Below are 24,077 nucleotides of genomic sequence, written 5' to 3' on the forward strand. Positions count from 1 at the left end.
ACGTCAATAAATTATCTAAGAATATCATAAATATCTAATAGTCATCAAACGTAGCCGCAAAGTTCCAAGATACATACATATTCACAAGTGACAAGGTGGCATCCCTTTCGGAGCTTTAATTTTCTGCTTCCACTTGTCTTGGCATATCAGCACTGGAATCCCTCGTCACGAGGATAAAAGAATTCTCCTAGAAAATAAATATTATATATAAAATCTTCTTCTTTCTCTTTTCTTTTCCCATTATTTCCTTCTTCTTTTTTTTGTTTTGTTTTGTTTTGTTTTATCAGGGGAATATTTGGTCCAGAAATTCCCCGTCATAACATGGGCTAAGGAAATAAGCAATATCCACCATACTCAATTTCTCGAAATTCATAACTGATATATCATATTTTGACACCGACCAGTATCTTGTTTCAAATCGATTTTGAATGTTCAGGTGTATACGTGCTACTTGTAAAAGCAATATAATAATAATGTTTACTGAAGCCATTAAATTTGAGTGCCCATTATTAAAAGCATTAAAAAAAAAGAAGGGATATTGGAACTTTTTGATCGTGACACCAAAATCTTGCGCATTCAGAACACAATCTTTCGACAACCCCGAAAAACATTGTACAAGGATATTATAAATCAATTTATTAATACTCTGTGGTCGAATTCTAATTTATATTGGAATATATAATGTGAATTGCTTGCCTTTTAACACTCCCAAGGATTTAATTGGAGGTGGCTTCGTTTTCCGCAGAAGTGGCCCATTGGGTAAGCATCTCATCATTTCCATGAACCACGAGCAGACCTTTCTAGAGGTTTTTTCTTTTCTCGTTTTCGATAAATAAAAACGCTTTTCGCATGAATTTGGCACATCGTAAATAACATCCTAACTTCTAATTGAAACAGTGACGTTATTTTTCATGACTAAATTACTACCATTCCAGTTATATGGGGTTCGGCTTTTCGGTATTCGGTGAAAATAACATTAAGCTTTTGGATGAATATTGGAGATTTATCCCGAAGTTTTCTGTTTCGGCCTTCCCTAAGTGTCAAAAGACAAATAAGAAACCGACTCAGAATCTTTACCCATAAAGAAAAGAAAAGAAAGTATGAAGGAAAAGAAAGGACACGTGTTGGAGGCTTTTACTTTGAATTTCTTTTCTCATAAGTGATGTATAAATTTCTTATCATATTATTATTACTTGGCAAATCCATTTGTTGGTTATTAATTAATTAATTTTTCCCTCCTACCAATTATTACCTTAGATGAACTAATTATAGTTTTTACTTCCATGAGCTGTAATAATAATTTAAAAGATGCTAAATTTCATTAAATAACGTCTTTAAAAAATTTCGCTCACGCCTATTAAATAGTCCTTAAATAACGTGTACATTACAACTCGTGTCATTCCGGATAAGATTTTATATTAGGAGGATATTTACATTGATTGTTGAAAAGATATAATAATACTTATACACATACCTCAAAATTCGAAATATTATCATGCGACCTTCTCCATATATCAACACAAAAGAACAAAGGATATTATTCGTTTGAGTTTTCAATTCACAGCAAACTCAAAAGACTTTCGAAGAATTACTTATTTTCTAAGTAAAGAAGTAAAAATTAATTAAGATTTGACGGAACGTTGGAATTATTTTATTGATTATCGACCTACAAAATAAAATAAAAGTCCATGCTTAATCAGACTGGCAATTTTTAAGCCAACGTCGAGCTAAAAAGAGTGACATTTTCCCTTAGATCACAAAATACTTTTAGTATGTTGATGAAGACTAATTTTCATTGGAGCGTCGGAAAGTTTGACAGCACGTAGGATAGCAAGAACTCCCACAAGAAAAGTGAATATATGGTGAAACAACAAAATATTAATATATAAGAGAGAGAGTGAGCTTTCCATAGTAGGGACCAAGAAAAGGGCAGGGCCTAACTTTTCCAATAACTATGAAAAGGACAGGGGCCCACTCCAATTGCCCTTTTCCCATTATTTTATTTATATTTCCCAAAAAACAAATAACATATAATTACTTTTTTCTCTCTCTTTGCACTTTTTATCAGCTATTGTATATTTTTTTATAGTAGCGTAATCGCGTATGTTTTCACATTTTGATTTTGAAATCACAAATTCGATATCTAATGTGATTATTTCGTACTTTTTTTATTAATTATTTATAATTTTTTTCATTATTCAAAGTTTTGGACCTCCCCGATAATAAAAAAAAAAAAACTTTTTTTTTCCTTCCTATTCATTACATTCACACGTACCCACACCCAACTCTCTCTCTCTCTATCTATCTCCCTCCCTCCCACCATTACCATATCTATCCGTCTCTACAGTTCTCTCCTTTCTTCTTCGCCCCTTCCACCCCTTTGCTTCCAGCAATCGCCGTGAGATTTGATTTGGGAGCTTCTCGAAGCCGCCTCTAGGGTTTCAAGACAGGGTCTTCTCGCCTAGCTCAGCATCGGACTCGAGATATTTTCTGCAGATCTTTTGGGTACTCTGATCTTGTCCTGAGCTGACCCTTTTGCTGGATTCCTGTTTCTGAGCCTGTTTCTGCTTCTGGGTCGTTAATATTATGGCGGTTTCCAAGTTCTTGATTACTTGGGAATCGGATTCTTCCTTTTCTCTTGCACCCCTTTTTTTTTTTTTTGGTTTTTGCGTGTGACTCTTGGTCTTGCTCTGATTCATACTTGAGTTTTCTTAATCGATTGTGCTGTGTGCTGATGGCTATGGAAATTTCCTCCTCTTTCTTCTTCTGTTTTTGATTTTGTCTAGTTTGCTCAGCTGGTACTGTACTTGCTGCAGATGCTTGCAGAAGAGAATAAAGCTGAAATCTGCCCTTTTTCTAGTCCTCTCCTGTTAATTAGTAGATTCCCTCGTGAAAAGATTTCTGATTTTTGAGGTCAAAGGGGCATCTGGGTTGCGTTGAGTTGCTCAAACTGTTGAATTGGAAGCATTTTCACCCTCCTTTCTGCAATTCCGAAAAGGCATAAATTTCGTACCGAGTAACTCTTTGATTATTCGGCATAGTGTTCTTTTATCAGACTGTTGCTCCAAATTATCGCCCAAAGTTTAGTATTTCCATGTTTGATTGATTGTTTTGGATTTGACTCACCTCCAGTTCTGCTTGTCAACATGTACTTGTGGGCGGAGCCATTAATGGTTACGCCAGTGCTGATGGAATTTTCAGCTTAGATTTACACGTATAAGTAGAGAAACAAGCTCAAAATGTAGCCTTTCTGCCCCTAACTTGCCGTTTTGGGTGGCAGCAGGAGAGAAGCAGGGCTCTGAAGAGGCTTGAAGAGCTCATTTCTCCAAAGCAGAAGCAACGCATATCAGTTTATTATTTTGGGTTAGTGCATCGAAGAAGTAAAATCAGGTTTAGGTTCAAAAGAGCAACTCCAAAATGGGTTATATGTGCGATTTCTGCGGAGAGCAAAGGTCTATGGTCTATTGTCGATCCGACGTAGCATGCCTGTGCTTATCGTGCGACCGGAATGTCCACTCTGCCAATGCCCTGTCGAAGCGCCACTTTAGAACACTTCTATGTGAAAGATGCAACTCACAGCCGGCAATAGTTCGATGCGCAGAAGAGAAAGTATCTCTTTGTCATAATTGTGATTGGATTGGCCACGGAGCCTCGACATCAGGCTCGGCCCATAAGAGGCAGTCTATTGACTCTTACTCAGGTTGCCCATCAGCTGCAGAGCTTTCTTCAATCTGGTCATCTGTGTTGGAGGTCCCTTCCGTTGTTGATACCACCTGTGAGGAGGAACTTGGCTTGATGAGCATATCTGAGAACAACTTAAAGGCCAGTAGTTGGGTTGGTTCGGAGAGGAACATGAGTCTTGGCGGCGGGGTGGTTGAGGCTGAGAAGACAAATGTTCTCACTGGGTCATCCTCTTCTTTACCCGAGCTCAAGTCCACGTCCCAAAGCTTGAGCCAACAAACTACTACTCCCATGAATGCTCCTTCCTCTAAGGCAAGTGATGGCACTCATACTTTTGGTGCCGCTTCACTTTCAATTTTGGTTTTTCTATAAGAACGTGAGATAAAGAAAACTTATATTTCACGTGAATAGTTATAGGTGTCTCGTCATAATTGCAAATCAAATATTTTCTTGTAACTAGTGTTCGGCTGATATGAAGAATTATAAGTCTATTAACTAACACGAATCTTGGAGAAGTTTGGCATGAAGAATCTTTTCAAATTTTTTTTTTTCCAACATGAAGTATTGCTTTGCTTGAAGTCTTTCTTGGATAATCATCTCGTAACTTATGCATATGTGCGTAGAACTTCATTAGTACAAATGCTTTATTTGCTTCAGAGATTTGTCTCTGCTTACCATATTTGCTGCTATGGACAAGAAGTTCCCTGTTTACTGAAATTTTGAATGGTAGGTCAACTTTAAACCCCGTTTACCTTTTCTCTTTGTTAGTCGGGAGAATTTTGTCAGGTATTATTGCTTTTGTAGCTATGCGACCCTGACGTAATGATTCAAATGGAAGGCTACTGTAGAAACTTAATTTCCAATTTCCAAGCTCCTTGTTCCCTTGCTGTGAGCATGGGACAAAACCTAAGTTTGCATATTCCTGCTCAGCATTTGTCTTGACCCATCTGTCATCTGCACGGCCTGATCCTGACTGTTAAATACTAATCATCTTTTCACTTGATTCATGTTTAGGTTTGTTATCCCACCGCAAAAGGACCTCCACTGTTCGAAGATGATAGTCTATATGAAGACTTCAACATGGATGAAGTCGATTTGAACCTTGAAAATTATGAAGAACTTTTTGGTGTAACCCTAAATAGTTCAGAAGACCTGCTTGAGAATGGTGGAATCGACAGCCTATTTTCAGCAAAAGAATTATCAGCGGCAGATTCCAACGGTCAGGGTGCAGTCCTTGCTGAGGTATGGTACTATTCAAGAGTGAAATATTATACTGTCAAAATGCACCTCCGATTAGGCGATCAGTTTTTGCTGGAGGATAATTACATTCGAGTATTCAATATTTAGTGCAATTGTAATTTTGCTCCTTGACTATAAGAGAACTACTCTATCGGATACCATAAGAGAACGTCACTTAACTGAAGTCAAGAGTGTGCAGTTAATGTCAGTCTTACAAAGTGGAGCGTTAATGCATGTAACTCTATCTTCCAAAGACTCACCTTGAGACTTTACTACCAAACATTGTTGACAGACTCTTTGCTGTTGCTTTGTCTGATGTATTAATAAGAAGCAGCTTAAATGATGAAAGTTGTATTTGCTCGATCTGTAGGGATCATCTGCTCAACTAGTGAATCCGCAGCCCGCTTGTAGTGCAGCTTCAGCAGACTCAATGATGAGTTCTAAAACTGATTCAATCCTCTGTTTCACGTCGAGGCAACAAGCACACGCCAATCTCTCCTTCTCGGGCCTTAATGGGGAGAGCACTGGTGGTGATTATCAAGATTGTGGAGCCTCCTCCATGCTTCTCATGGGAGAGCCTTCATGGTGCCCACCGGGCTCTGCTGAGAGCTCACTGCCATCAGCAGCAGGCAGGAGTGATGCTGTTATGCGTTATAAGGAGAAGAAGAAGACTCGCAAGTAAGCTTTGTTTCTCCTTTGAGAGATTCAAGAATCGTAACGACAGCTTTACAGTTTTTCTTCTGGTCCCCCTTCTGTTGGGTCAGTGAGAAGCTCATTGCTTGTGAACCCAGCTTGGGGCCTTTGAATAAATTCGAAGGAGCCCAGGGTTCCAGATAAGTGTGGCCTCTTCATGAAGCCCATGTCAGGTTCCACACCATATATTGACATGGGAAATCGAGCCTCGAGACGTTTGGACACACCTCAGTCCTAGAACAGATATCTTTTGGCAGGAAACACGAAGAAATTTTAAATCAAATTCGTGAAGAGGGTGGCTTCGTCTTGGATAGCATAATATGCGTCAAATTATGCACTGCTTCTGTTTTCTTTAACTAGGCCACCACGTGGTGCATTTTTTTACCAATTCAACCGTTAGCCATATTTAGCTCAAACAATAAAAAAAGGCCCCATTAGCCCATATTGAAGTAGGAGAAAGTAGTAAGTCCTCTGAGTAGTTAAATCTGATTCTGATTTTCGTCATGATCACTAAAGGTTTTTGTTGAACTTTTCTTTTCAACAGGTTTGAGAAGAGAGTAAGATATGCCTCCCGCAAAGCGAGAGCCGACGTGAGGAAGCGAGTGAAGGGGCGGTTCGTGAAGGCTGGTGATGCTTACGATTATGATCCCTTGAGCCCAACTCGGAGCTTCTGAGAGTACAAATCTTTTAAACTGTATCTAATAGAAAGGAAAGAAAACCGCTCAGATTTACTAGAAAATTACCGGTTGAATTTTCCTGGGCAGTGGATCGGTTTGACCCCGATTTTTTCTCATGCAATGACAAAGCTGCATGGTTCGATTACAGGAAGGCTCACTCTGTCATCTTCTGATCAGGAGAGGTGACTAAGAGAAGCTAAGGGTTTCTGATGGTGCCACGCCCATCAAAAAGTGGAAGGAGCCGAGATACGCTTCTTCTTTCTTCACCATGTGAAGAATCCAACAGATCATTTACGAGTGTGAGCCCTTTTGCCCCATTTTTGGCGGGTGTTCAGACTTTGCCCCATTTCTTGCTGGTAAAACGGTTTACCGCTCGTCATGATCGTACGATAATTTTGGCCGCCTGCCTACGAGTCATTGCCCTCATATGGGAACCTACCCATCTCATCCCGTGTTTGTATAGCAGAAGATTTGTATATTTGTGTATTCAAAGCACCGTGAAGTGACCCCCTAGAAAGACCTGATAAAAGTTCCACGTGAGTAAAACTTCTTGATGTAGTAGTACTCGTAGTCATAGTCATCTTCATTCTATACATTGGTAGATGTACAGGAAGACCGAATGATGTTCGGAGATTGTGGTTTGTAGTTATACAGCATAAGAGTTTCTCTAATTGCTGCAAATAATATGTACAGCTTTTTGTACCCCTGCTTCCATTGGCTCTGTGGAGATCCAGAGACTGCTGTGGAGTCCGTGATAATCTAATTCCGTAGCCTAAGCTCAGTGAAGCTCGGTGATCTTTGGGGTTATGTGAAGTCTGTTTTGAGCTCTTTGATTATCGTTGGTTGATTGATTGCTCTTTTACGAGAGACGAATGATTAGAGATTGAATTCAAAAGCATTTTGCAGGCAAGGAAATGGACTCTAAAACCAAACAGGGAATAGTCCTCGGCCAAGCCCGAATAAGTGGCACAAGTCCATGTGCCCTTGGGGCGATTCGGCTTGTATATGCATTATAACACCTATGTTGCATAAGATTTGCGGAGAAGTTGGTGTGGTCTTTCCTCGGTTTCTTCCTATACTAAGCACGACCTTAACTCCCGCAGGCAATACGCTGGCCGATGGCATCTAGAACCATCAACCTCCTAGTGATGGACGACGGCAACAGGCCATTGCTTGACCATACGAACATGACGCTATCTGAAATTGCAAAGAGAACCGACCCGTGAGCCGGATATGAACTATTTCCCAGTTGCATAAACATCAAACTGGGATAAGCCCAAAAGGGGATGATATCTTCATCTGATCAATGCATTTGCGTGATCTTCACCCAAACAAATTGCAACTGGCCGTGGCAGGGGGGCTGGGCACACTGTTCTGAGATTCTTCGTATATGCCAGATGATTTTTTTGCGTGGGATAATCCGAGGTTGTATTGCTCAAGTTGGATTCCTATAAAAGCAGAAAACACCAATCGTTTCATTCTTGTCTTGTCTTGTCTTGGTTTTGTCTTCTAATGGAGAAAAGGTCGTCGACAGCTTGACAGGCTAAGCCAGACGCTTCTGCTTCTTCATTCAATGTCACGCATTGCATTGTGAACACAACGGGTAGCAGAGCAGGCAGGTAGCTGGATTAGGGAGGGATATATACGGATAAGATTCCCTGGGGAAGGTTCTTACCTTCACTACATTGCCCCTCAAATTGAAATACCTAAATCCAACATTATGGCACATAATACAAAGGTCATATTACGTACGCCCGCTGTCAAACTAGTTGTATCTTTGCTAATTGACTTAAATCGCCGAGTTTTCCTATGTCCGGCTCATGGCCTCGTCTATATTGCTCATGATGTTTCGAGATCCTAGCAGTACAACCGACACGGTTAATCAACATCGGAAATTGAATCAGGGGAACGGATCGATGCACACTCGGACCTCGCTCTGTAAATTCCGGTCTTCAGTCGTGTCTCTGTACGGCACGTGCAACGTGATCGGTCTTGTGAAGTGCAATGTACATGCATGCCACCGATGGTAAAGGTCGTGATTTCACATGAAAGGAAATTAAGGATATCCTCAGAAAGAATGCAGAGTTCTTAACATGTATTTTTTTTTATCTTTTTAGTAAAATTAACATGTAATATTTATTTTAAGCAGTTAAGCACTCTCCTAATATCCATATGTACAGGGATAATGACCTCAAAACATTTACGGAAACGTCCAAAAATTTTGAATAATTTTAGGATTGTTATTATTTCTTAGGACAAAAAGGCGTGGGTGCGTTGGTGAAGTTTAAGCCAACCCACGTAACCTTTCTCGTGAGAGCGATCTAACATCGACATACATCATTAATGATAGACAGGTATCGATTGGTCAATACTCTCAGAATTGATGAGCACGAGCCGATGTCCTCCGAATCTTGGAGCCTGTCCCTCCGTATCTTCGCGTGATAGCCGCCCCACGAAAATTCAAAAGGACACAAATCCAGTGGATTCCTCGATATCAATACATTACCGATCCCTAGATGTCGTTTTGTGTTAGATGAGTGAACCGTCGTGCAAATCATTAAACTTGTCCCTCAGTATCTCCGCTGGACGCATATCTCCAGCGGAGATACGGAGGGACAAGCTCGGACACCTAAGCAATAATAATTATAAACAAATAAATTAATCAAGGCACCCAACTTTTGGATTGGGGGATTTGGAAATTTTTCGAGGTTGAGGAGGCAGCGAGGGATAAAATATATAAGCCGCCAAGGAGAGGGGGGTGGGGAGGGGGCTATGGTCGCGCCGTTCCTTATTCCATGAGAGGAGGAGGAAGGAGACGGTCAGGGCGGGGGGCAGTGAGGCGATGCCCGCAGGTTGTCGCTTCGAACCGACAGTCACCACGTTGGCTGCTGCGGATGGGCCGTCACGTGGATTCCCATCAGACCCCCTCTTCCCCACTCTCCTCCCCCCACCCCCCTCCTTTGTCTTGTCTTCTTCCTCCTCATGGTCATGCTTGTCTCTCATCTCATCTTCTCCGTTCAGCGAACCTGTCTGATCTGATCTCTCTCCCTCGTCGTTTTCTGCCCTGCCCCCTCCATGTCGTCTTCCTGTGGCATCGCTCCTATAACTGAGATTCAGATTCCACTCCATCTCACAAGATTCGCGTCATACCATGTTACTCCTTAATTACTGCGCGACTTAACGATTGATTTATATACGATTCAGAGACATAAACGTGAATGAATGAACATTTCATTGACGGGGATGAAGCGCCGTTCCTCCGGTCGAGTTAGCTACATTATTTTCTAGTTCGTCCTATTAATATTATTGCATGTATGTAGTGTAATATGTGAAGCAGCTCCCTATTAGAGAGATCTTTGCTCCCTAGCAGGATCTACCTAAAAAGATCCATGCATGTGCCGATGTTGATGCCATATATTATTATGTAAATAATATATATATATATATATAGATAATGAGCCTATAATCAAATTAGGATTATTATTATTTTTTGGTTGGTCCCATGAAACTGAGAATGTGCCGTGTGTGAGAGACAAATAATAAGAGAGTAGTAGATAGATAGATTTATTCAACTATTACATTTTATATATGCACATCGCCATTGCTCTAGAATCCAGTAATTTGTTAATCTATTGCATGTCCATCCCAACTCTTTTTTTAAAAATTTTATTTATTCTTTTGCACTTTTTACTTTTTATTTTCCCTTTCTTTCTTTTTTAACTTTTCACTATTCATTATCACTTGAAAGGACAGTGATAATGAGCATTTAAATTTGTCGATCCTCTTTTGCTTTCACCACCTGCACCTTCGGGAGCAAGTATTGGTGCTCAATAGACACAACTTTCAAATCAGTTTATCGATCGGAAATATAAAAAGCAAACCCCTCATCAGATATGGTCTATTTCCGTAAAATTATTCACGATTATAATTTTCTGAATATTCCGGGAATAAAGTTTCTCTAATAGTGTGAATTGTTCATCCCATAGGTACGGGTGCGGGCTTTTTTTTTTTATGTATGTATTGGTTCAAACAAGTTAAACATGTATATAGCTACTAGGTGCGTTGGGAATGTCATACGTCCGCCGAGATCTTTCAACGGAAAGGGTGACATATTGTTATTGCTCGATAATTGAGCTTCCTTCAACGTCGAAAAATGGGTACTAGCTAGAAAGGATCATTTTCTCATGTGTATGCCCTGCTAGCTAGACAAATACGGAGATATTAATAAATTTTGCATTTTTATATTTTGTATATGAGAAATTAATGGTGCATATATAAGACGATGTTCTTTGCTTCTACATGGGAAGCCAAACTTCTCTTGGACTTTCTGAGACAGGATAAATTAATAAATTAAGTTATTTTTTTGGGGGCAGAAAAATTAATTATTATTAATTAGGTAAAAGAAAAGAGGTCAAATGATTATATGGGGATAATTTAATTATTGGGGTAGATGTGGCGAGTCAAGGACCATGACTTGAAGAATATTTAATTAAATTAATTACAGATCATATCCTCTTTTAGGTTTGTTAGGCAAATTAGTGGCAAGATCTTCCCTAAATTAGGAGTCAGTGCATTCCACTAATGGTGCATTAACACGACAAGATAGTAGTTACTTACCACTCAGGGTAAAATTATTAATTTTTAATATATAGTTTATAAAATGAAATCGTGGACCCAAACAATCAATCAATCAATCAATTATTATAAGTGAAGAGTCCCAATTTTCAATCTCACGACGACAGCAATGATGCCCGACGGGTCGATCAAGATTGAGTCGGCAGACAATTCAAAGAGTCGGCCAACCTCGGCTTGGCCACCTTAGAGGATTAGTCATCAACTGTTGACACTTTTGAGTTACTTAAGGTAGTTTTTAGACCCCCTATGTAATTTGAGAATCGCAACTTATAAATACCGATAAATACGGTCAATTAGATGATTTAAATGAAAACGTGATTATTTCTTTATTCACATTATTGGGATCCAAAACATTAATTTACGTAAAAAAAAAAAACATATGCCGAATTAGAATCAATTCACGCTCGTTACATAAACTCAATGTAACAAAATCCCAAAAGGACATCTAACTTGGTGGGTCAGACTCAAATGAGGAGACGCCAAAATCACACCAAGATGAGCCAAAGAACAAGCCAAAAATAAAAAAAAAATAAAAAAAAAAAAGCAAAGCAAAGCGATAAAAGAAAAACATTATCCCGATGGGTTTCTCTTGCACTCTCTTTTTAAGTGACAAAAACTGGAAAAAGAGTAGCATAATTGCAGTCCAAAGGAGAGAAAGTCTCGAAGAGTTTCTGCAGATGGCGACGCGTTTGACGACATGGGATGATGATGTACGTACGCGACCATCCTAATTAATAAAATAAAATACATGCTGACTTTACATATAAATCACAGAAGATCAGACACGCACATGTAAATCACGCACCATCGTTCGAGCTTTGCAATTAGTCTTTTGCCAATTGGACGATGTACCTTTTTTTTATTTATTTTTTCTTTTTGTTCTAATTGGATTAAATTTTTTTGCATATAGCTGGCTAGTGGGGGAAAGAACCTCTTCTGTTAATATATATTTCCATCAGATTGATTCGTGCATTGCGTGTCCGATGAGGACACTGCGATCTCGACTGATAAGTAGTTGAATAGTAAGGTGGGCACACATACGCGGGCATTTATTCATTATAATTGGGCTTATGTTAATCTAATCACGTCTCGCCATAACCTGCTTTTCCCTACATGTCAAGCGAACATTTGCATAAAGTGTATGATTCGAGATACTGTAGCCTAGCCAGTGGGATTCCATTAGAGGATAGGCGAAGTCATTAGTCAAGTGGTTCAAGTAACATCATTGGTAATATCGTGGGTCGTTTTCATATAATAAACTTCTCTCATCATTTATGCAAATAGGGAAGATTCAAACTTCTTCAATCGTAATAATAAGCATCATAAATGTGCGAGTGTTTTTCAATTAATTGATGGCGTACGAGTGGGTGGCAAGGCCCCAGTTGCTCATGCGTGGTACGGCTATTATTACGATATCCAATGAATCTCGATCGATCCACGACCACTTCTACCTTAATTAACATTCGTTAAGTTAGGAGATATCGCATTCGCGATGGACGATCCTCCATTGATCTTGTGGTCATGACATGACAGTCTCATGAACCGTTCATGGAATGATCGGGAAAATGCCGGATTCGTTGGAGATCAACTTAGAGCCGCTTGATGATACCATGATAATGGTGCCGATGAAATAAAACGTAAGATGTGGCCCCACAATCAATCAGTCCCAACACTTGACGATGGAGATCAAAAAGAGGAGTTGTACAGTGAGGAAGTAGCAAGGTGGGGGGGAAGGGGGAGATGGTGCAACAGTTTGACAAGTGGCAGTGCAGCCTGTGAAACGTGGACAAAGAGACAGGCTAACTTAATGTGACGCTGTCCTCGTGGGCCCCGTCCCAAACTACTGTCAGGACGACACTTGTCAGCTACCAAGTTAAGATAGATTACGATCGTGGGCCCACCCGCCCCCCGACCTTCTTCATGTATGCAAGTAGTAGTAGTAGGTTTTCAGCTTTACGCCACAAGACAGAACGAGCGCATGCAATGTGAGTGGATGTGTACTTGCATATGTATCAATAATTAATACGTTTGATTTTAAAATTAAATTTTAATTTTAATTGATTTATAATGATTGTATTGTTGAATTGTGAAAAAAAGTAATAAATAGTTGATGGAATTTATTATTAAAAATTAAATTGAATGGTTAAAAAAATAAAAATAATAATAATAATTGTGTTATTATTTTTTTATTGTATAGTGAGTAAATTTAAAATTATAGTTAAAATCTTAAAAATATAACTCAGCCAAAAGAGGTTTTGGCCCGTCTCCATTCCTATTCCAAGGGACGTTCAACTTAGAAATGAGACACCTCACTAGGCCTAGGTAGCTTATTCTATTACAGCCTAGTCTCATCGTTACGTTATTCAAATGCTACGACTTACGTAAATATGGTCCAGTTCGACCAAATAGACGATTAATGACATGGTCGATATGGACGCCGAGCAAGAAATTCCTAAATCATATCTTAAGGTTCTCGAGAGTTCCACAGAGTTAGACTTGCATTAACCTCTAAAGTATTAGTTGATTTAATTCTCTCTAATGAACTTCGCATCAAGTGGGCTGATGACAGTCCCTTCTAACATTTTTTTTATTTTTTTTTCTTCATTTTTAGATATAAATATATACGTGTCTACTCCCTTGTCATTAATCAATGAATAATTTCTTAAAGGTTATCTTGTCTTTATATATTATCGTCTTAATAGGCAGAAAACGATGGTCTTTTGATACCCCAATTTCATGAAAATTCATAAAATAGGTTGCGTTTGGTAATAGAGTGAAGCTCAACTCTACTCCATTCCAAATATAAATATTTATACTTGAATGAAATTGTAATGATAGTTAGAAAAAAAGTATATGTAATGATTTTTTATTAAATAAGAGAAAACAATAATGATTATATTTTGATGAAAGAATGGAGTGGAGTAAGCGAATTTATTATTAAAAAATTAATTATAATAATGATGATGAAAAATAAATATATGACATTTTATAATTATATAGCACAAAATAATAAAACAGTAATAATTATACTGTTAAATTAAAAAAAAAAGTGGAGTGAAATTGTAGTGGAGTTTAATTCAATTCTCAAACAAAAAAAAAGGTCTATGTTTTAGTTGAATTGGTATGATAACTTTATGTAGGAGTGTACTTTTTTCTATTTATTCATATAGATAATTTGTGTGATTAGACTGGCCTATCTTGTATTCTTATAAGATATTCACGAGAATTCATTAAAATTACACAAGTGAAATTCAGAACACCATTATATATAAAAAGTGAAAAGGCGAAAACCTTAAAGCTCTATAATTTGCCCAACCAACTAGATAGAGCTAAGGCTAGGCTAGAATCATCACTTGAACTCCCTAAAAAAGGAGTGGGAAATTCTACCCAATAGTAAGCTAAAATTTTGTCTACTTTACATGAAGAGAAAAGCTACTATAGGCCAGGCGGCGTTGCGTGAATTTACATTTATACACAACTTATTATAAAGAGGTACTTTATTCGATAATAAAGTTTTTCTTTTTCTTTTTCAGTAACATGAATATCACCTCCAGTGTTTTTATCTCTAGTGAACCGACTGGTTCACCCGATAAATAGGGGCCCCAGCATGTCTAACATCATTCGAGCCTAACACGAACTGTGATACGAATTCGACACGGCACATAACATGACATGACACCTTACTAAACTTCTAGTTGGAGGATTTGATTTTCTTTTTCTTAGGGGGTAGAAATTCTTTTTTGGGGTAATTATAGACCCCCAATTGGAGGATAACATAACAATAACAACAGTTAAAAAAGTAACTGGGGTTAGGTGGAGGGGCTTATAGGCCCGGAAAATGCGGAAAGCCTAACCCGAGTCAAGTGTTAAGGTTAAAACTGTCTGTCGGATTTATCATTTTTTGGGAAATGCCGTCCCTCTCTCTCTCTCTCTCTCTCTCTGTCTGCCTCCGTCTCTCTGCTATATATACGGTTGCCGATCCTCTCCCCTCCTTCCTTCCATCATCGGAGACACCTCCATAGCTCTACGAGTAGAAATATCCTCTGACCCTTCTCCTGCCCCTCGTTGCTTCTCTCCTCTCCTCTCCTCCTGCTTCCTCGTACACTGTTCCCTAAAGGAACCCCCAAAGCTCGGTCCTTTTTCTGGGTAAGTTACCGTCGCATTTCCATTCCGCGTCCTCCCTTTCTTGCCCTTTGATTTCTGGGTTTCGTTTCGCCTGATTGTTGGTGCCCCTTCTGGGGTTTCTCCGACGGAGGAACTGAAGGTGGGGGAAAGGGATCTCCTTTGGTGGTGTTTAGAAATTTTCGGATCTCTTGTGTTTCTAGGGATTGCAGCATGTTCTGATTTGGGGATTTCCTCTTCTCGGACAAATCGGTTTTTTTCCTGTAATCAAGAGTTGCCGATGAGCTCGATCTTGGAAGTTGTTTGAGACAATTGCTGCTGTATGCTCATATTTCTTCACGATTTCTTTATTTGTCGGTGTTTTCCTGATCATCGAGCTAAGGGTTTTTGCAAATTTTGGTCCCTTTTTTTTTTTAGTACCCGAAATGATCACTCTTTCCTCTTATAGATTTCAAAGCCTGGACCTTTTTGCGTGTTGAATGTCTTATGATAGACAACTCATAGATGGTGGGATTAATATGTCACGGTGGTAGAAGGCATGAATGAAGTATGGTGCTTTAGTATTCACCTCGAAATTGATTGATTTCTCTTTCGGTTTTTTCGTCTTGTGGGGTATCAATCATCTCTGGCCCTGTTACTACCATTTTCCCTCGTGTAAGAATTTTTAAGCCTGCAACTTGTGGTGTTGATGTCTATGGCAAGATTCGTAATTGGTCTACAATAATCACCTCTCTTGTTCATTAGTGATTGTGTTTGTCATCTTGAATATTCCCAACTTTCTCCTTTTTCTCATTATCTTCTTTGTGCTTTCTGATTTGTTCCTGACATCCTTTTTTATCCCTTTTCAGGCCTTTTGTGTGAGATATTAAGTCAGAGATATCGGGTCGCATTGATTTACTGCCAGTTTAGCGGATCTGAGCCTCAGCTTCTCTGATCTGTTGAAGCAGTCCTCTACTGGAATCAGTATTTGAGGACTTTCAGATTGTGAAGGTGGACGAAGATTCAACAAAACGCAATATACCCCGAAACTTCACAATATTTTTCTTAAAATGGGTCTCTCAAGTCTCCCTGCCCCATCAGAAGGAATGCTATGCATTATCTTGGTAAACACGGCCCTCACCTTCTCCATATTCAAGAACTTCATTCGGACAATCCTCCGCATCTTCGGGTTCCGAATCTCTGCATCGTCATCGTCACCACCTCCGTCGTCTACAACCGATTCAATCGTGACTCATCAGCTGGACTTCTCCGACTTCTATACAAGCCCTACAGAGACGTACATCGAGCAATTCCGGAGCCAGACACCGACAGTTCATTTCGAATCAGTTTGTGGCCTCAACAAGGGAGAGCACGACTGCTCAGTCTGCCTGACCCAGTTCGAGCCTGACTCGGAGGTGAACCACCTCTCCTGCGGGCACATCTTCCACAACGTGTGCTTGGAGCAGTGGCTCGATTACTGCAACATCACCTGCCCCCTCTGCAGGAATCTCCTGATGCCCGAGGAAGATGTGCCCTGCTTCTGGTGAACAAGGGAAAGTGAGGCGGACTAACAAGTTCACGTGGGGAGTTCATGTAGATTTTTTGTACAGCATAGTGTCGCGCATGTGTGTATGTGTGTACAGGTATTTTAGGTCGGTCTGTGCATCGGCTTCTGCTCTTTATCGTTCGAGAGGTTGAGCAGTTTGATGCCGAAATCTCTAATGATGTACATATTTGAGAGCTTACTGATCTGTTCTTATGCATCTGAACCTGGGGCAGTCCATGTCCTTTTCTTCTCCTAATATTTGAAAGGGCTGACTTATCATGTGAATCTATTATCTGCTCTACTGCTTGCTTCATGTGCATGGATTGATTTCGAAAATGCAGAATAGAATGTCGTGCGTGGCAATCATTGAGATTAAAGATGAAAATTGTCTCTGATTAATAGTCTTTGTTATCTGAGGAAGATAACCGATCTTTGTAGTGAGTTCTTGCGGTTGCACTGTAACTGGGAAAGTAAGTTTCTTGATGTTTTACCGTAACCTGAGAGGGAACGGAACCGCAAAGCTACTTGATAAACAAGAAATGGATAAAGGATGAATCTTGAAATTTTGGTGGACAGGGATCGGGTGTTCATAGCAGTTAATGTACGCCCCTCACTTGTCTTTCTTTAGCTGTTAGCTCGGGGTGCTAAGAGGAATGCACCGCCAGGGTATCTCGACTGCAGAGAAGCCAGTTCCTGTTTGTTTCGTTTTGATCAATGTTCTTTATCGAGCCGGTTCTGTTTGTTTCGTGTCGATACGATGTTCTTTGTCGAGCGAGATCGTAATCGACTTCGCCAAATACTCTCGGCGAAGGAGATTTAACCAATTTCTGGAGAACGTGTTCTTCCTATTTGGGCCAAGGCCCATAATTCAAGGGCCCATTTATGGAACCGTTAAGGCCCAAGACAACCTCGGTTTTTTGTCCCTGTGCGCAAAATCGCAGAGGCGCCATATCCTATCTTCATTCATCTTCTTCTTCACCCTCCTCCTCCCTCGTACACTGACGCAGCTCTCTCTCCCTCGCGCGCGCTTTAATGGCGGCAATGGCGTGATAAAACCGTTACCGCTGTTGCTTATAGAGGTGCTGTCGTTCGCTTCTCAGATGACGAAGCGACCCTCTTTTGGCTGCCCAATTCACTCCCGCTGCCGGGGGACTTCCCACGCTCTTCATGGCGGCTTCTCTGCTCAAGTGCTGCCCGTACGCGACTGAGGCCATGGACATCCCAGAAGCTATCCCGCACCGCCGCCACCACCGTCACCTCCTCCCCCCTCCGCCCCCTCCTTTCCCCTGCTTCGACCGCTTCCTCTCCCCGTAAGTAGCTCCGAATTCTCCTTCTATTTCATGTCTTGCGCCGACCCTTTAGTTCTTAGCTGAAAAAATGCTTATTGGAGCACATGATCTGAGCGCCAACACCCCAAATGGACCGCTTAGCCACTCTTTGCAAGCCTAAAGCAAGTCCCTTTATGACGTTTAGGTTCTATGGGACTTTACTGGATAAAAGGCAGGTCGCTTTTGGGCCCAGTGCGGCTGCATGGGCGTCCTGTTTAAGCTGCGATTCGACCATATAATGAAAACTAAGAAGCCAAACAACAGGAAGTTTTCAATTCTTTATCTTGCTGAGTAACCATTAATGCAGATTAGTGTTGAAGCAGGTGCATTTGCCCTCATCCACTACACGAGAATGTGGCCAGACTTGCTCTATCTGCAGGGGGTTACCATTCCCACGTGAGATCGCCTGTCATGTGTATGAGGAAAGGTGAATTGAGACTCCTTCTGAACTCTGTGCTGCTAATTTGAAATTTGTATTTGAGGATGCTATGATGGTATACAGCCATATTATAATTCTTGCCAGGTAGATTTTGGCTTGTTTTTGGTCGTCGTATCTGTCCAGAAAAGAAGACTGTGTTCTCGGCAATGTCTTTTAAATAATGCGAGCTCAAAATCTCGCAGTAGAAACTTTGTAAATTGGCAGCTGCCATTTCTAAGAAGCCCGTACTCCTGTCTTCTCGAGCTTGTACTCCTACAACCTTTCATTTTACCATCTTGACTTATACCTAGGAATAAATATGAAAGGAAGGTTAAAGGAACGTGGGTATGCAAGAAGGTCTTTGAGCGCAATTCTTGTTTAATATAATTTATCTGATGGCTGAATGCATTTTTTCTGTAAGAGTTGGCCATGCAGCTTAAGGGACTGTCTTAGCTTCGTTGCTTCAAAATAGCTGTTCTTTTATATCCTGATGAGTGCCTTCTTTCATCTTTGAATATCTTGTGTAGGTTGCAAAAGTTTGAACCATCTGACAAATATGGCCTGTTTGACTTTTCAGGGAAGTCAATCCTTACTTCTAAAGGTTCCTGTGAGATAGTTTGGACTGTCGAAGCTGAATTGACCGATGGTCAGCAATTATATGTAACTGGTGATCCAGCTAAGTTAGGTTGCTGGAACCCAGGGATGGCCATTCCTATGTCTCGAACCTCACATGCTAACATATGGAAGACTGAAATTAAGGTAGTATCACCAGCAATTGAGATCTTCTTGCTCATGGAAATTGATATGTTGATTCAATCCTTAACAACCAACGTCGACCCATCTGAATGTTTGAGCTGACTGATGGGATTGCGTATTGTATCTAATATATAAAGAGCACCCTCAGATTAGAAAGATTTGGCCCAAAGAGTGGATATTTTAGTAAATTGAGATTAAACGAAAGGTTGGGCGGGAGACTAAAACCTAGTGCATGTACTATGGGCTGTCAGAGGGAAATGAGAACGAAAGAATTGGTACTGTAAATTTGCAAGTTGATGTCCTATATTAATCCAGCAAATGTGACTATCTGGAAAAATATATGCAATAACCTCCAAGCTTGTGTTGGCAGATTGAGGCTGGGGTAAGTTTCAAATACAACTATTTTATAAAAGAAGAATTGCGGCATTCTGATATTATTTGGCGACCTGGACCTGAATTTTCCCTGTTAGTACCTCTACATGATGATCCAGAGAGGAAAATCATGGTGAGGGATTCATGGATAAAGATTGGGACTAAAGGTAGAAGGTCTTCAACCCATGCGTGGGGTTCATGGATAGAGGAAAAGTACCTGCCTAACGAGGCTTCAGAAGGCCCTCCAGGTAGAGGTGATATCTCTTTCTTGATACACTTGTCATTTCAGTAGCTAATTCTAATATGCTTCTGAACACTCAAATGCTTACAGTGGCTTGACAGATGAAGATCAAGCTGTGAAATGCATTGAAAGCGATACGCTTCAAGTAGAGCCATTCTTCAAGGATCTAGCAGTCAACAATGGTTTTTACACTGACAGCGAAGATACAATTACTCTCACCCGAAAGGCCTATAAGTTGGATGCAACTCTCTCTGAAAGAGATCAGCCTGTTGAGGAACCATGGCTCCTCTGGACTCTCTTTCCTCCTATTCTCAATGATGGAGAGTTTGATGAGCCCAAAGAGAGGGATAGTAAAAAAGGCCAGGTTTCGCAGTGGGGGACTCAAAATCAGCTTCTTGACGTTGCTGAGAAGTTGTCAGAAGGGGAGAAAGTCTTGGCTTCAGTTGAAGATACTATTTCAACGGTTTTATTAATTAATTCTTCGATATGTACGATGCAAAGGATTGCAGTATTGGAAGATGGAAAATTAGTTGAGTTGCTGCTTGAACCAGTAAAAAGCAATGTACAGTGTGATAGCATGTATCTAGGGATAGTTACAAAACTAGTGCCAAACATGGGTGGTGCTTTTGTCAATATTGGAAACTCAAGGCACTCCCTCATGGATATAAAGAAAAACAGGGCGCCTTTCATATTCCCTCCATTTTCTCGAGGAAAAGGGAAACAAGGAACAAATGGTTCAGTGTCTGAAGCCCATGAAGGACAGGCAACTAATGATGGAGATGAGCATGCATCACACGATTGCACTGAGCTTATTGATGATGTTGCAGAAAATTTTCCTCAGGATATTCCTGGAAAATATACTCGGGATGAGTACGAGGAGAATGAGGACGAGGATGATTTTGATGTTCTAGAAATCCTGAAAGGAAGTGCTAATGGTAGTTTAGCTCATTTTCGTGAACTAAGTATACTATCAAAGGATAACATAGGTGGCCATGAGAAGCATGAAGAGGGTGACACTAACTTCAGTAAGCTGCTAAGTGAAACTGAGGTGATGAATAGCTCTCAGGTGTCTAGCCTCAAAGATCGAGATGATTCTATGGAAACATCTAGTTGTGAAAATAGCTGGAACATGGTCCGGAAAGGAACCAAAATAATCGTACAAGTTGTCAAAGAAGGGTTAGGCTCTAAAGGCCCAACTTTGACTCCCTATCCGAAACTAAGAAGTAGATTCTGGGTGCGCTTCAATCATTCCCTCATCCCCTTTCATAGCCTGAGTTACTTTTAGTCATTGCAATATTTGAAGACCATTAAATTTGTTTGGTTTTTACTCCCTTTCTGATCTGCAGGTGTTGATCACTCGTTGCGATAGAATTGGAGTCTCAAAAAAGATTAGTGGCATGGAGCGTACCCGATTAAAAGTTATAGCAAAGACATTGCAGCCTCAAGGTTTTGGTCTGACTGTTAGGACTGTCGCTGCTGGTCATTCTTTAGAAGAATTGCAGAAGGACTTGGAAGGGTTGCTTTCTACCTGGAAAAACATAATCGAACATGCGAAATCTGCAGCTCTTGCTGCAGACGAAGGTGTTGAAGGGGCTGTTCCTGTAATTTTGCATAGGGCTATGGGTCAAACACTATCAGTGGTGCAGGATTATTTCAATGAGAAGGTAAAGCTGTCAAACTTAATGCAGTTCGTTGGCTTTCTTCGTTCTGTATGTCGCTTTTCAGATGTTCCTAAACTTGATATTTATATGCTGAACTTACAGGTGAAGAAGATGGTGGTTGACTCTCCAAGGACTTTTCACGAGGTATCACTTCCATGCAGAATCCAGCATTCTGGTCTTTCCTGCATAACCTTGACGTGCCTGTTCCAAAATCTGTTAAGGGTTAACTTCTTTCCGAAGAGGAGCTAAAATGATGTGTTGGACTCTAGCTTTTGGTTCCAACCTCTTTGGTTTATATGCAAAACTTAGAAAGCTGTTTAGAATGATGGCCTTCAATGTGCGTCACAACTTTCTTAGAAACTTTTAGAATGTTTAACACGGTAGGATCACTGAAAGTGTTTTGCCTGTGTACAATTTGTCAGGTTACCAACTACCTTCAAGAAATTGCACCTGATCTTTGTGACCGGGTTGAGCTATATAATAAGAGGAATCCCCTGTTTGATGAATACAACATTGAAGCAGAAATTGATAAGATCCTCAGTAAAAGGTGACTCCTTCTTTATATCATGTCATTTTCTTGGGCATTTAAATTCATCATGTTTTGATTCCAAAAATATTGACTTGTCCCATCAAACACTTCTCCTCATGAATTCTGATTTGGTAAGAAATCCTTGTTAATGACCTTTTGAGCCTTACATCCATGTGAAATATGTTTAAGAAATCCTATACATTTTGAAAAAGATATTTCCATGAACTTTGCATTTTTTTCCTAAGTTCATTTGCATACATCTATTGTTGACTTTGAGTATCATCTACCTTGTTAGGGTTCCCCTTGCCAATGGAGGTTCTTTAGTGATTGAACAAACTGAGGCCTTAGTCTCTATTGATGTGAATGGAGGTCATGGGATGTTTGGACAGGGAAATTCACAAGAAAGGGCTATCCTTGAAGTGAATCTGTCAGCTGCAAGACAGGTAATTTAGCTGCTGAATATGAGTCACCATTGAAAATTGTTCCTTTTCTTTGGGGGCTTTTGTTGTCGTAAGCTTACCAAATTAGGCTGTAAGGTCATTGACCTCCTTCGGTTGAAAGGATTTATGAATGGCAAAGACCTTGGGTCTAGACAATAAGAGCATCTATACGAGTTGCTTTAAACATTTCAGATAGCACGGGAGTTACGGCTTCGAGACATTGGCGGCATTATTGTGGTGGATTTCATTGATATGGCAGATGAATGTGAGTCTGTCTCCAGCTCTCTCGCCCCCACCCCCTCTCTTCCTCTTGTTCGGATATTCCTGGATGTGTTTCAATTTTGGGTTGATTACTTGTTTCAGCAAATAAGAGATTGGTCTATGAAGAAGTCAAGAAGATTGTGGAGAGAGACCGCTCCATAGTAAAAGTTTCTGAATTATCTAAGAATGGCCTTATGGAAATAACCAGAAAGAGGGTATGCCTCACCTTTCTAGATGTCTACATTTTACCTAAGAGTAGCTGTGGACTTGTGTGCTAATACAATATAAAAAACTTATTGAGTCGGGGTCTGTCTATATAATTACATTTGTGTAATGTGGACAGGTTCGGCCTAGTGTGACTTTCATGATAAGTGAGCCCTGCGCTTGTTGTCATGCTACTGGAAGAGTTGAAGCTCTAGAGACCTCATTTTCGAAAATTGAACAGGAAATTTGTCGCTTACTTGTGAGTTCCCTTCCATCTTCTCTTACTTTCTGCATCATTTACGTTACAAACCAAACATCACGGGATATCGTCAATGAGGTTTTCGGATTCTTGTTTGTATGACATCTTGTGAGGTGGTTTCACAAATTTGCAACAATAGATAATCAGTGTGTATTTGATCATGATAGGCTACAATGGAAACAAGAGCCAATCCTGAAGACCCGAAGTCCTGGCCTAGATTTATATTGAGGGTTGACCATCATATGTGTGAATACTTGACTTCAGGAAAGAAGACAAGGATTGCAAATTTGAGTAGTTCTCTTAAAGTTTGGATACTGCTGAAGGTATGAGCCGATCTCTCTAATCTGATGTATGCTGTCTTTGGATATTTTGCTAATTCACATATGCTTTGATTGAGAAGGTTGCTAGAGGTTTCACGCGAGGTGAATTTGAGGTAAAACCATTTAGCCCTGATAGTAAGGGGAACAAAGATCAGCATCAGGCTGTCATTCCGATATTGCGGCCGACTGATGGAAGAGCGAAAGGCTCAGCGAAAAAGGTCACTTTGTTTCCCGTGAAGAAGTTCAAGGCTACCGGATAATAATGCACCTATACAAACATCTGTCTTCCCTAGGAAGATGGTCGGTATAGTATGTTAGGAAGACAGATCGGATCAGATTATTCGTAATTGCCAACGCAAGTTGTTCATATATTACAAAGTTACAAATGCGTCGGTCTATAAGTGCTACTGATCAACAGCGTTTACTTGTCATTGATGCCGGTTCATGTACAATATGATCACTTTTAGCTTTTCAGTGTTTTTTAGCTGTCACTTGATACTTGTATGCAAGGAATCCCGTTGCGGAAAAAAGAGGAGATCTGCGTGCCATGCGAATTTCATCCTACTTTGTATCATGCTCATCAGCTGAAGGTTCTTCTAAGCAGCTAAAGTGGTTATAGATATTGGCTTCCGCTGGAATTGGTTTTAGTTTTGCTATGTTACGAAACTGCATTCACTTTTCTCCCACTTCGAAACAAGTTCGCGATTCTTCAAGAG

General features: G+C 40.2%; 3 protein-coding genes across 7 annotated transcripts; all 3 read left to right on the forward strand.

Annotated features, from left to right (window-relative positions):
• Positions 1-2,263: 2,263 nt before the first annotated feature.
• Positions 2,264-7,095, forward strand: LOC116214276 (zinc finger protein CONSTANS-LIKE 9-like). 3 transcript variants are annotated; one of them, XM_031549676.1, is made up of 6 exons: positions 2,287-2,505; positions 3,281-3,993; positions 4,696-4,923; positions 5,291-5,598; positions 6,158-6,289; positions 6,439-7,095. In XM_031549676.1, the coding sequence occupies exons 2-5, from the start codon at positions 3,418-3,420 to the stop codon at positions 6,285-6,287; spliced, it is 1,242 nt and encodes a 413-aa protein (XP_031405536.1). In that variant the 5' UTR covers positions 2,287-2,505; positions 3,281-3,417; the 3' UTR covers positions 6,288-6,289; positions 6,439-7,095. The 3 variants fall into 3 exon arrangements, with proteins under 3 accessions (XP_031405544.1, XP_031405536.1, XP_031405526.1); XM_031549684.1 differs by having other exon boundaries at positions 2,264-2,505; positions 3,284-3,993; positions 6,158-7,095; XM_031549666.1 differs by having other exon boundaries at positions 6,158-7,095.
• A 7,751-nt stretch (positions 7,096-14,846) lies between these two features.
• Positions 14,847-16,857, forward strand: LOC116187653 (probable E3 ubiquitin-protein ligase XERICO). The gene is made up of 2 exons (XM_031516519.1): positions 14,847-15,071; positions 15,896-16,857. Exon 2 carries the CDS (start codon positions 16,097-16,099, stop codon positions 16,571-16,573), a length of 477 nt encoding a protein of 158 aa, XP_031372379.1. The 5' UTR covers positions 14,847-15,071; positions 15,896-16,096; the 3' UTR covers positions 16,574-16,857.
• A 659-nt stretch (positions 16,858-17,516) lies between these two features.
• Positions 17,517-23,979, forward strand: LOC116187627 (ribonuclease E/G-like protein, chloroplastic). 3 transcript variants are annotated; one of them, XM_031516484.1, is made up of 14 exons: positions 17,517-17,882; positions 18,224-18,327; positions 18,896-19,077; positions 19,445-19,694; positions 19,789-20,921; positions 21,034-21,351; positions 21,451-21,492; positions 21,771-21,895; positions 22,173-22,320; positions 22,510-22,582; positions 22,681-22,793; positions 22,922-23,041; positions 23,209-23,364; positions 23,442-23,979. In XM_031516484.1, the coding sequence occupies exons 1-14, from the start codon at positions 17,740-17,742 to the stop codon at positions 23,619-23,621; spliced, it is 3,087 nt and encodes a 1,028-aa protein (XP_031372344.1). In that variant the 5' UTR covers positions 17,517-17,739; the 3' UTR covers positions 23,622-23,979. The 3 variants fall into 3 exon arrangements, with proteins under 3 accessions (XP_031372344.1, XP_031372335.1, XP_031372353.1); XM_031516475.1 differs by having other exon boundaries at positions 17,518-17,882; positions 19,445-19,700; XM_031516493.1 differs by having other exon boundaries at positions 17,745-17,882; positions 18,213-18,327; positions 19,445-19,700.
• Positions 23,980-24,077: the final 98 nt, after the last annotated feature.

This window comes from Punica granatum, chromosome 1 (genome assembly GCF_007655135.1).
Source record: "Punica granatum isolate Tunisia-2019 chromosome 1, ASM765513v2, whole genome shotgun sequence".
Classification (NCBI taxonomy): domain Eukaryota; kingdom Viridiplantae; phylum Streptophyta; class Magnoliopsida; order Myrtales; family Lythraceae; genus Punica; species Punica granatum.